This window comes from Bombus fervidus, chromosome 6 (genome assembly GCF_041682495.2).
Source record: "Bombus fervidus isolate BK054 chromosome 6, iyBomFerv1, whole genome shotgun sequence".
In the NCBI taxonomy this organism is placed as follows: domain Eukaryota; kingdom Metazoa; phylum Arthropoda; class Insecta; order Hymenoptera; family Apidae; genus Bombus; species Bombus fervidus.
The window spans coordinates 10,453,250-10,466,856 of NC_091522.1; the positions used below are offsets into that span (position 1 = coordinate 10,453,250).

The window sequence follows — 13,607 nt, forward strand, 5'->3', positions numbered from 1 at the left end:
ATTTTTGCAATTTATCGGTAGAGTTGCTGCGACACGACTCACGCACGCAGCCCGTGGCTCATTTCCTAAGGGATATAGAATTTTCGTTCTGTAGCAATTCCAACCAATTTACTATTCATGCTGTTTCGATGTACGCTTAGCCGCGGGCTGTTGTGATACGGGCAACCAATCAAAAACTCTCGTCGAAACAACCGACTGGCCAGCCGTCGGCGCAACAAGCAGAGACCTAGGTTCATCCCCTACAGGCGAAGCTGGATTGTTGGAAAACGAATGAGAGAATGAGACGATGAGAGAGAAAGAGAGAGAGAGAGAGAGAGAGAGAGAGAGAGAAATAGGGAAATAGAAAGTTAGAGGGAGAATGCAATGGCAAGAGGGTAGGGGTTTCCCTCAAATGGAGGGTGCACTCGTCTCTGTTGTTGGTAGGCCGTTTCGTTTGTTGACGTTTCATCCCAGCACCGCAGGTATTTCACCCACAGGCACGCATGTGTGAGCACAGTGCGATGTACACTTAACGTACACCGATGCCGCGCGCTCGCGCTGCTGGAGAAAAGAGCACTTGACTCACCCCTTAGGCTATAAAAGTAATTATCGCCGGTTGTTAACGATTTAGCGTGCGTGCGCTTTCGAGATCGCCTTTCGAAGTTGCCTCGAAACATAACCCACGGATAGCGATATTATGACGAGTGGTATTACCTATGACGAGCATAAAAAGAAAAAATGATATTGATGTCGAAGTGGTTTTAACAGGAATCGTTATTCTACACGTTCGTACGAACAAAACGCGTTTTCGTGTGTAAACAAGCAATGAAATGATTTTCTTTTGCTCTACGTTTTCTTCGGTTATCCGCGTACTTGTTAATTCTTCTTTCGAAACAATCGTCAATTTTCTTTGACAATTTTAGGCTATTCTGAAAACGGTATAAAACGACTTTTAACTCGAAGTACCTTTATTTTCATCGTTTTAATTCTATACACATATTGAAGGAAATGAATGTCGAAGAAAAAGCTAATTATCTAAAGCATTTTTCACATTCATATGTTACGTCAATGATGTTATGCATAAAATAAAAGAATATATTATGTTTACATATCTTCAGCAAATTTTAAAAACTGCATACTGCTAAGTATTTAAAGAACAGCACTTTTAATTAACACTTTTTACAAATTTAATTCAAATGTACACAGCATATTTCTTCTGGTTAAGTACACATTATAATTTACAGCAATAATTAACTCATCATCCTTCTCCTATCTCTTTTATTATTTCCATGTTACAATTCTTACGGCATAGACGCAGTAATACCTCTATTACAGAGATTCCTCTATAAATAGAATAACCTAATTAATCGAAATCGAAGCGTCCTTCAACGCGTTAACAATTGAACAGTTGTCTTTGAAAAGTAAATTGGAGCCGGAAGAACCGGGAAATTTCCAAAGTAAATCCACTTTGGGACAAGCTAGGACAAAGAAGAGCATTCAGTTGAAGACATACTTGGATTTAAGTTGATATTTCAATCGTTCCTACAGATCTATATATACCACTTCAGAGTGTAGCGTTTAAAACGTAAGAGATGCTGAATGGCGACTAAAATTCTTGAAAACGCCCTGACCCAATTTTTTCTCCTTGGACGCACACGTTGCGAATATGCAATAATAATAAAAAAAAAAAAATCTGCTGACTCGGCTGCCTTTGCTGACCGTCGCGCAGGTGTTAAGCTTGCGATAGGTCAGCGAAGACGTGCAAGTGGGTGGTTCGATCGTACGAGCGAGAAAGGGATAATGAAACGTTTGAAATTACGCTTCGGTATAAACTACGATAACTCACCGATGAAAAGACGAATTAACGTTAAACAAGAACCGTTTTAAAGGAGATAGTTTCTTTCCTATTGGACAGATAATTATTTGCAATTGCATTTAGTCTCGTTTCATTCGTATTTTAATTTGAGATCAGGATAATAATATTTTCTGTTGGTAATAGAATAAAACCCATATGTGTTACGTCGGCCGACTCTCTACCTAGACCAGGCCATACACCGCGGGCAGGATGGCAGCCAGATGTCCGTACATCCTTATTGCGTACCTTCAATAGTCTCAAGGACCGACCATAAATCTCGGGAATTTTAACTAAGGTCCTTCAGATCGAACAAAGATCTCTTTACTGAAGCGTTTTCTAAGGTTTATGATTTACTACGGGACAACACGAGAAAGTTAGTTTTTCTCGCGTACGATGCTTCCTACTATCAACTCTCTATCGAGGGCGGCTAAGACCCTTCCTAGTCCACCAACCGTCTTATTAGCCAATCAGAAACAATGTCTGCTGCCCTCACTTTTCCGATCAAAAATGTCATTAACAAATCCGATGGTCCCGTGCGCTAGACACATCCTTTTCTAGCTCTTCTCCGACACAGCATCGTCACTTTCGTCACTTTTTCCTCATCGTTAGATCAACAAGCCTGTAACGGGTTCTACCCTTAAGTCAAGTTGTTCTTCATCGTTAGAACAGTTTACAATTCTGTAACGGGTTCTATCCTTAAGTGAAACTTCTTATACATCGTTAGAATAGTCAACACGTCTGTAACAGGTCTCTTACTTAACTTGTACCGACGCATCAGTGTAGCTGTCCACCTTTACAAAGCTACTGGAATAGATATTATTATATACGTGTTAACTCAGTGTAACCTTAATCAAACCACCCCTATTATCGTAACAGAAATAAGGGGATCGATCAGTTCGTGGCGTCGATTGTCTAATCGTAATGGGAATTTACGACTCCCGTTCCTCGCAAACGGTCGTAACAATATGCCTATAAATGTTGTTTCGTATAGACGGTTGGCGTATCAATAGAATTTTGGCGTTCATGATGAAAAATAGAACTTCTAAAGAATTTTAGGTCCAGCGTTCCAAATACAGTACTAACCAAATATTCTTATTACGACTAAATATTCAAAGTTTCTATTTAGCGAGAAAGTTCAAGAACGGTGCGTAATTTAATATTAAGCGTGCTCGAGCACTTTCTAAGTGGTCCCCAACTTCTTGGATTTCCGAACTCGGTTCTACTTTCGATCGTGAGAAAAGCGCCGACAACTGCCTTGTAATAGAAGCTCGATGTACAGTATCGCGTTAAAGTTTGCACTACGATAAAGCAAAGGTAGACAGAGATCTGTATATGAATGCGGTGAAAAAAATCGCTGAAACAGACGCGTGTGAAACGTGATTGGGACATTTATTTAATTTAATTACCGAAGCTTGAATTTTGTGTTAGATAAATAGAGTAAAATCGTTATGTAAATACACACATATACTTGTTCAGTATATTCTAAATACTTTTGTCTAATTGGAAGTTTTGAAAAGGAAATTATTATTTGAAGGAAAAATATAAACGAGCATCGAAAAATCTTCCAGACAGAAGAGCAGTAATTAGTGATACGTTGATTTTTAATTGCAATTTTTGTTAATGTTCATTGGATTACTTACAACCACATTTTTTTCAACTGTTTCTTTCTACTAAAGGCATGCGTAACACAAATGTAATTATCGCTATCTCATCTTACACTTTTTATTTATTAAATTATAACTATACACTAAAATTTGAAACTGTATCCTTATTATATTTATCAAAGTTGGGTCGATCTTTTCTGGAAAACGAGCAATTGGATATAACTGTAAGAAAATATTACACTTAAAATATGAAGAATAAAAATCAAATCTTTGCTGATAACAAATACCGGATTCTGTACGATATTATCGTATAGCTTTCTGTTCGTATTATGAATAAAACGAAAGGCCTTGGCAATACTCAACTGATAGTTTATTAACCAAGTAATTGTGGAAGTGTCAGAACGTGATGTCGATCGATGGCGGAAAAAGACATGGGGAATAAGAGATAATTACGACGTCAGTCGATGACATATAGATGGCACGTACGTCTTATTTTGCAATACTCTTCTAATTTAATTTCCAAGCATACTGAGTCGACAACCTTTTACGTTTCTGTTTCGATATTCGTAATATAAATATACTTACGCCAGTTGTCTTCTTTTAAAATGTCATCGTTCCAATCAAAAGTCTTCGATCACACGAATAACAATTGCTTTTGTATAGTTTCGAATCGTCTACTTTTTCCATCGAAATAGTAGTTCGTACGTTATACACTCAATATAAAATTCCTAGGAAATTCAACGCTCTTTCTCAAAATTGTGAAAACTTAACAATTCAGTTTCTTCCACTAAAAACGCTAGAAACTGAATTATTAGTTTCACTCGAGGGGACAAATGCAGGTTGCAAGAGAAATCATGGGATGAAGGATCGATTCAAGGGAAGCGATGGATTCTGGTGTCTCGTTCTCTTGAACGATGGTATTATATGGTTGTGCCTAGAAGTCGATGGCACGCATTCGATACTGGTCGTATTCAAGCAGAATACGGTTAGGGGTTTCGTGGAACGACGTATCCCTTGCACGCGCGAGCTCTTGCGCACTTTAGTGTCGGGAAGCACGCCGCCAATTTCCAACACGACTCAACACTTAACCGTAGCAAACGGACTGGCCCGCTTATTCAACGCCGCCACGTCGGCTTTACGTCACCGTTGATGGACTGGTGTTCCGGTGCGTTAATGTTGCGTTAAGCCTGCGTTCGCAAATCCATTCGCGTGTGTGTACCATCTATACGCACTATTAGCCGTATATCGGCGATGAAAATTGGTCAGATGAATTGGCGTTAATTTCCTTCGAACCTTCCGTGTATTCGCTGCTTTACAGCCCCGGTTTTATAGGCGTATATTTAGGTCTGGATAGCTAACTGCCCACGCGATCCGCTGAAGAAACGCGGCGAAGTGGAAGAAAGACGGGTTAATTATGTGTTGTTATTTACGGTCTATAAAGACGAAATTCATTGGTTCTTTTTCGTTCGTTTACGATACTCCTGTTCTTCTTCCTCCTCCCTTTCTACTCTTTCTCTCGTATTTTTCCGCTTTCGCTTGTTCGCGTGCAACTTTGTGCGAGTTTGTAAATTTTCCAACGCATACATCAGGTTGCTGCACACGAAACAAACGATTTCACGAACGTATAAAGTCATTCAGAATTTAGTGATTAACAATGTTGTTACGTGATATTAAGCGGATGCAAAAGTTCTGCCAGTTTCTGAGTTATTTATCGGTATCGTCGTGTTCTCTTTAATAAATTATGACGAACATAAATAGAAATTAAAATTCTATACGATAACGACAAATGTCACAGTTGATATATTTCTTTTGTTGGGTCGATAAAAATATAAATTTGTATAAACATGTGTACTTCGATTATTAGACATTGATATATATGTGATGTTAATTTTATGTAATTTATTACATTTTTAATACCAATGGATATCAATACCCTCGTATAATTTCCTCACGTTACGATATTAACTACTCGTAATGTTGCATCCCCCGATAATACAGTTGATACAATTACTAACAATTAGTAACTTAATCGTGTTTGATATGGTTGGTGGTATGATGTATTCTATTATTCTGCTACTATAGTTCGTCATATTGATTATATCGATTTGTCAAATGTACTTAATTTTCTAATTTAGGATCGTTTCAATTTCTGAATATTACAGTGCTACGTAATTGACTTTTGTTAAGAAATACTTGGTATAATGGAAATTATATGAGTGATATACGATAATTGTAACGTAACTGTAATACGTAACTGTCATTAATTTCATATGCTTGCTTTCTCTTATTTTGTATTTCGCTCCCAATTGCCAATTCAAAATTGATAATTATTCATTAATTAAAATTTTAGGATATAATATATTCATGATATATTTTTTGTGTTCGATAAGTGTTCTACACAATAGTTTAGCAGAAATTATGATGCAGATTCTTTTGTTTCCTATCACTTGGACATAAATCTTTTATATTTACTCACTTGTACACACATGATTATTAAATTATTAATATTAAATTATTTAACATTTATATATTATTAAATCACATAGTATATACATGCGTATCAATTACATAAGAACTTATGATATTTAATTGGAACAGTTTAATCCTACTTTTAAAATGCGACCATACGCGAATTAGTTTATTGGTATTAAAATAATTTGAAACTTTTCGACTTGACCTGCCGAATTTAGATCAAAGTTATTAAAAGGGTAATAACGATGATGAAAGTTCTGTGAAACACAAAGAAAGTACATTTAGACCTAATACCGGTATTTTTAAAAAGAAGCTTCGTCTTCGAGCTCTCGTTACTTCCGCTGGCTTTTAATACGGTATGGCAAGTTTCAGTTTTATATCTTTTGCGATAAGTTTCGTTTCAGAGATTAAAAGTCGGAAAATGAAAGAACGTCGTTGATTCTTTTAAAGAGTAGCGATGCGAAATCGACAGCAGTCATGGTTTGGTTACGAACGATTCAGAGTCGGCGGCGATACAAACTTTCGACATTAACCCAAGCCCAAGTTAGTCTCTTTCACACGCCAGCAATCGTATTTTTGCCTGACCGCAAAATTATCTAATTGCTGGGGCTATAAAATATTGACCTAGTTGCTGACGAACTTCGGGACTCTCTCAAATTAAATGCTACTTTGCCCCAACTGTGCTGTCTCTAATTTCTCCCTTCTTTCTTTTTCTTTTATGCTATTACGACTACAAAAGGATTCCGTGCAACATATTACTTCTATGTACCACCTAACGTACGTGGTATAAACGTTGTTAATTCATTCTATTACATAAAGGAAGATTTTAAGAATTATTTCATTTCTTCCTTCACCGTAATTCGATGGAATATTAAACGCTAAACGTCTGCCAACGCGATGGATTTAAATGAGGCAGCCTTTTATTGAATTAAACAATTATCCGAAACGACGTGTGTTAGCGCATCGCGAAATAACTTTCTATTCGAACATTATGTTACTGGTTCACCTTTTCTTTCCTTTAGCCGTGCTTCAGAAAAATGTGAAATTCTTCGCGTATAAGCTACGAGACGTAATATTGCATTGTCTGGTGGAGCGGTTGTTCCATTAAAAGCACTCACCTCGGCATTGAACTGCGCTATTTAAGCGCATGCATTATATTGAGACTATTTACTGTCTCGAGTGTTCTTGTTGTTATGGAGTAACGAGCTTTGAGCCAGCGACTCTCGCGAATAGGTTCAGATAAATAATAAATTGCATATAAACCGATCCAATATTAAGGTTGAATGTCACGAGAGTCACTTCATAGCAATCTCAACACTACGTGGATCGTGTTTGTTTATCGATAAACTGTAATTAACACGATTAATGACAGTACAGCAAAACGTCAGCAGTTATTCTTGTATCGTTTAATTAATTTTATTAGCAATGATTGAAACACGCAAGAATCACACAGCGACGATTTGTACAAACTTGCTACGTTTTGTCATGTCAAACTGCTTCATACTATTTTCATTATATTCTTTATTTCGATAATCGAATTAAAAAAAAAGTTAAGAAGAATTTGTTGAAATATTGGTTTTAAAGAAGCCATTGAAAGATATAGCTGAACTGAATAACAATCAGATTGGTAACCGGATAAACTTTTAACGTTTATATGCTGGTCTCGTGCGTGTCAGAATTTCTCACTTGCGCGGGGTGAGATAAGGCTTGATAAATGAATAAATGAGCCTTATGATAAGAGACAGAAAAAGTGAGAAATGGAAAGTGACAAATGAAATTCCAAGAAATAGAAAAGCGACAGTGGTAGGAATACACAAGAATGGTCAAGAAAAAGATGTCTTAAATTTCGAGAACGTTAACATTTCGCGATTTTTATTTATAATCGAGTTGTCTTTGCTTTTCTCATATACCTCGAATTTAGTCCTGTAACTAACTTCCAAAAGTTAGCCGCTACTGGTAAACTTTAAAATAAAAATAATCTAAATGTATTATTATTATATGTCGATTTTGTATAAAGGTATTACGTTAGAATCTGCTAGTTTATATCTGTTTTAAACATTGTACTGATATTCATGTATTGTTACTACGAATCAAAGTTATTCAGATATCCATGAATGCGCAAATATATTATTTACTCGTAAGAATCTCATCAATAGAAATTTGAAGAAATAAGGCTCGTATATGGAAATATAAATCTAACCATATTGTGTGAAAATGAGTGGTCATTGACGTTATAAAAGAAATTCTGTTTAGCCAGCGCCAAGTTGCTCGCTCGAATCTCGAAGGTTTTGTTAAAACTCGAAAGATTGCCAGCAAGATTTCAAATGCTTTGGATTAAACGACGGGCTACCCGATTAACCTTGGCCCATATTTCGAAGCTTCAATTTTTTCAGATTTTACTGCTGATAAATATCGTGAAGACGGGAATAAACTGTTCGAAAAATTACAAACTTTTCGGGAATCTTAAAAATGTTGCGACACTTTTGCCATCGTTTTTTTAAACGCGAAGAACGTCAATTTTCAGTAAAGCATATTAAATGGAGTTACAATTGTCTCTGTACTTCGTTACTAGATCGAACGTATCAAAAAATCAAATATCCTACCTCAACGTACAAAAAAATTTCTCAATAATGCTTAGATATAGCATATACATGTACGTTTAAAATGTCGATGCAGAAAATGGTACAAGTTCTTTGTAAAAGACGTAGAAAGTGGGCTGAATACAGAGACGCGTATTACAGTAGAATATTACCCCGATAATACGGACATTAATACTACTGACATCCACGTGTCGGACATGTGCCACTCCCCGAGAACGGCTACATTGTAAATTAAATATACGATATGCAAAATGTAATTAATATGCTACATTGAAAATAAATGAATACCAATAGAAGCTATCTTGCCAAAAGTAGCCGCACGTTGCTAATAATTAGGAAAACAGAAAATCGAAACTTGCTGCATTCAATATCAATCGAAAAGAGTCAATTCGATTTGACTATTAGAAAGGAAATTTCACGAAAATAATTTACATTTTACATTTCATCGTGTTGTTTCTCCGAGCTTCGATTTAATTCCATTTGCCAGCACATATAAATAAAATAGCACGACGCGGTAGAACAAATGAATTTTTAGCTACGTATGTGTATAGTAGACGAGGGGAAAAATTTCATTAACGAGTAATCATTTTTCCTGATGCGAGATTTAGAAGAGCCAGCCAACGAGGAATATTAAGCGTCGAAAGGTGGTCGGCAAGAAAGTATTCTCTGTGAATTTGGCCTATGCAAATACGGGTGAACGGTCCCGGTAGGACGAGACGGCGAGCCCTAGCTCGTCTAGTGAAAAAGTTTGGACGCTTCGCGACGAATACTAATTAAAGACTTGCGGAATGAAATTAGTTAGTAGAGGGGTCGGAGGTGACTACCAGGCTGGACGATGGGAGTCCCTGGGTCGACGACGAAGAGCCGCTTATGATAATATAATAATACTTACTTGGGTCTCGGAGTGCTACCTCCAAGCTCATTATGCGTTTAGTTCATAACTTCAATTGGATTCTTACTATCCTGCCTCGACTTGGAGCTTTATACTTTCATCGGGCCCTTGTCTTTAACAGTGCTAATTATCAAGCTAATGACGATTATGCCAACGAACGCGTAAATCACCCGTTGCCCTATATCTGGAGCCACGGTGAGGCAGCAATTCGTACAATTCCTTTCAATTAATTTGGAAATACCCTCTTGTGCGGAGTTGGCTATTGTTGCCGTGAAATTGTTTTTGACTTCCAATGAAGTTAATTAACAATGAAGCTTCGCAGATTATGTAATTGCACTCTTTATTTCTTGATTTATAGAAATTGTATAATGAATTTGATAAGTATTACTTTAAGAGATAGAATTGTTTGTTATTAGTTCGTGGCGGAAGAAATATAAAAAGATATTAAAAAATAATGAAACAAGATATTCGATATTTGCAGCAAAATGAATGTTACTCAAAAAGATAACTTTGTATCGTATCTTACATCGTATTATAATGATAAATTATAATTTTCTCTGTATCGTTTAATGTAAGAGTTCTGATTTTAAAGCCAGAATTCAGTCAACAATATTATTCACATGTTTGCATGAGAAAACTTTATAGCAGTTTAAAGTAGATCAATTGACTCCGGAATACATTAGATCAGTTTAATTATTTTAAATATAGTTATCTATTAGTACAGAAAAACGGAACGAATATAAATAGTATTGCTTAAATTAAAAATTAAATAAAAAATAAAATTGCTTAAATTAAATTATAAATACATATAAATACCAACGTAATAATTTTCCTACAACGCGATAATTATGGTATGGGAAAATATTGAATAAATTATCGAACATATAAACGATACGAACTTTAATCTAAAATATATTATCTGCATAAAACTTGAGAAGGTATTTCACGTTGCAACGCAAGTTAGATCCGAACGATCAACTTATTAAGGTCGCGTGTTTAGGTCGCGAAAAAACAACGTCTTTATGTTCCCAAGGCATAAAATCGGATCTTGTCGCTGGTAAACATAAAGGTAAGCGGTATACACGTGAACAATATACGGCAACTTATTCGAGTAAACGAAAACAAAAAGGCGTGATAAAATAGCATGAATGAGTGGCTCGCATTAATTGTAGACACGCGGGCTTCTATTATAACCCGTTGCGCTCTTTTTCCTCTCCTCTCCTTTTTTTTAAATATTTCCACCTGTTTACGTAGGCCGCGTTACGCGCTGTGTCACCGTGAAGCATTATTTTTCTTCTTTGTTTCGTCATCGATCCACACTATACGTTGCATTCGTCCGTTTTACGGTTATATTATCTACTCACATACGAGACGTTCTAATAAAAAACATTAACGTAGAACAACTACGTTAACGCAACATTTCATTTATAATTTCTTTTTAGTCGATTTATATTATCGAACCCTATTTGATCCACATTGTAATTACGAAGAGGAATTTGTAAAATTTGCTCAATAATATTTATGTCGCTCCAATTTGTATGTACCTCCGCTTATGTACGCTTATGTACCTCCAATTTGTATTCCCCTGTATCTATTATTCTACAACGTTTTTTCGAACTTATACAATAATAACTTCTTTTGTTTACGTTCGATCGCTATTTCATTTCTTCTGGAAAATGATTAATTTTTAACAATAATTTTCCGTCTTGCTATTTTTATCTAAAAGAGGGGTTATTTTAAAAATCGGTAACAAATATATTTGAGAGCGCGAATGTCTGGAAAGTGATTCAGACAACATCAATAAACGCGGCTTTGGCTGTTTACCAGTGAATAATGATGACAATAAAGTAAACTGACGGACGGTCGTTAAAAATGAGGATGGACAAGATGACTCTATTTGAGATTCACAATAAACGCGGCTGTTCACCGGTGAATAACGATGATGACAAAGCAAACTGACGAACGGTCATTAAAAAATGAGGGTGATCAAGGTAATTCTATTTGAGATTCATAATAAACGTGGTTGTCGCGTAAAAGTGACGAACGATCATCAAAAATGAGAATGAACACGATTATTCTATTCGAGGTTCGCAAGACTGATATTCGCGCCGACTGATATTCGTGACGATTCTCCCTTTCTCGTTCGCTTTGTTTCGCGAAGGAACAAAAATGCCCTCGAAATCCGTGTCGCGGTATCGATTAACAAACCCTCGAACAGGCCGGAACGTCACCATCGCCTTTGCGGAGCAATCGTTCGTGGTGAAACCGTTTTAAGCTCTCCCGAATGACGTGGTGAAAGCTTTCTCTAGCGGACCAACCGACTGGACCTAATCGAATTCCGGCTGCGTCGGCGAAAATTCCGCGCTCGTGAAGGGCCACCGCGATATTTAATTTCCCTTTGCCGCTTTCGTATGCACGACAGACCGTCTTAAGGGTGACGCTACTTCAATGGTTTCACTGAAAAACTACTATCTTCAAATTCCATTCTCCTTCCTTTTCGCTTGTATATTTCTATCTGTTTCTGAGCTCGTTTAAATATATTTTCAGGTATCCAAAATGATTAATTTCACGAATTCATTGCTTCATAACAAAATCTTCATCTCCTATTTGTTTGTTCGTAATATTTGTATAACTATCGAACGCAATTTCTACGAACATTTTTGTGTGCGAATATCGACGTCTGTATTTTAAATGTATATATATATATATATATATACGTCACTATGGTGTAGGTAGAAGTTGAGTGTGTTATTTGTGTACGTATCCCTGTGCCATTTTTCCTATCTCAAAAGATGTGTACGTATAAACCATGATATATCAGAAATGGATATGTATCTTTCCCTGGATTCTCGATTGTATGATTCGTTTATTGCAACGGCAATCATGCACCACTGTTGTGTACAATAAAGATCTGAAAAAGTTAGATGTACGTCAATACTCACCTTCGGATTTTGGTGCAGGGGGTTTGCGAGTCGCCCAATTCGTTCGAATACTCCTGCTACCGAGCCATTGTCCATTCATGGCACCGATGGCACTTTCCGCTTCCTGAAACAATACAAGCAAAACTGTACCGTGAAACTAGAAAACGTTACTAAACTGTACTTGAAATAAAGCAACGACGATAGCTTAGTACAATAGTACATAACTATATGCTATATGGTAAAAATTATTTCAAATTAATTTATAAAATATCAATATACCAAAAATTTGTATGTAATTTTGTAAACGATTCGAAAACAGATTCAATCGCCGAATTAAAAAAATTTTTCTTTTTAGACAGCAATTAAATGGATACACGTTGTTACACGGTTAACTAGGAATGCGTTATAGTCATCATTTTTCGCCAACGGTGCAGCGGGTTATTCAATATTAAAGTGCCACCTTTCTATTAATGACATCGTCTAAAATTAATGATTCTATCTTGTTTCACAAATTTTTCAGCGTCCTTAAAAATGTGCCTCTCTCGACCAGTGCTTGCGTTGCAAATTGGTTCAGTTGTAGACAACCGGTGACCAGCCACGTTCTACATGCATAGCATGTTCAACACATAGTCGTGATTTGAAATTTTAGTTACAATGGTGTTTAGTTGCGATAAGTTTAACGTTTATATTAATTTATCTATCTTTTGTATAAAACTGTTGATATAATATTGGAGTTAAAAATGTCATATAATTATTATAGTATCAGCTTATCTAGTTCTAATCAGTCTTCTTATCTATCTACTATCTCCTAATGAATTCAGTTCCATTTTTACATTTCATACTTCCTTACCAAATTAATACAAACAATTCAATCAAAGTAATTAAAAATTGATCTAACAGGATTTTAAACACTGTTGGACTTTATTCTACAGTTTCATAAGATAGGAGTACGATCGAATTCATGAAATTTGTAAGTAATTGAAGGATTAAAATTCACTAGCTGATTTCCAATAATCCACCGTCAAACGAATTTAAAGTAAGGGTAGTTGGCAAGTTTGCATTAGTCTTTACTATTTCAGTATAAACCAAATTTTGCCTCAATAAAATTCGATAGTTTCATTAACTAGATTTATCAATTAAATCAGAATCAATTCATTATTTCATTTCTAAAGGTTTGATGCTATATAAATTCTGAAAGCGATGTAACTTTGAATTCTTACATGTTACATATTTTATTTTATACATTGCAGTTTTGTAAAAATCCTGCAGAAATCAGTTTATTGC

At 35.9% G+C, this 13,607-nt stretch overlaps 1 protein-coding gene across 10 annotated transcripts in view; it reads right to left on the reverse strand.

The window, feature by feature from the left end:
• LOC139987909 (uncharacterized) overlaps positions 1 to 13,607 on the reverse strand; it is a 586,680-nt gene that overhangs the window by 50,750 nt on the left and 522,323 nt on the right. For all 10 annotated transcript variants that reach the window (XR_011799964.1, XR_011799965.1, XR_011799963.1 and 7 more), the window contains one exon: positions 12,345 to 12,447. Coding sequence is in view for 3 of the 10 variants with exons in the window: in XM_072004726.1 (XP_071860827.1) it covers positions 12,345 to 12,447 (103 nt within the window). In the remaining 7 variants the exon portion in view is untranslated. The remainder of the gene's footprint in view (positions 1 to 12,344; positions 12,448 to 13,607) is intronic.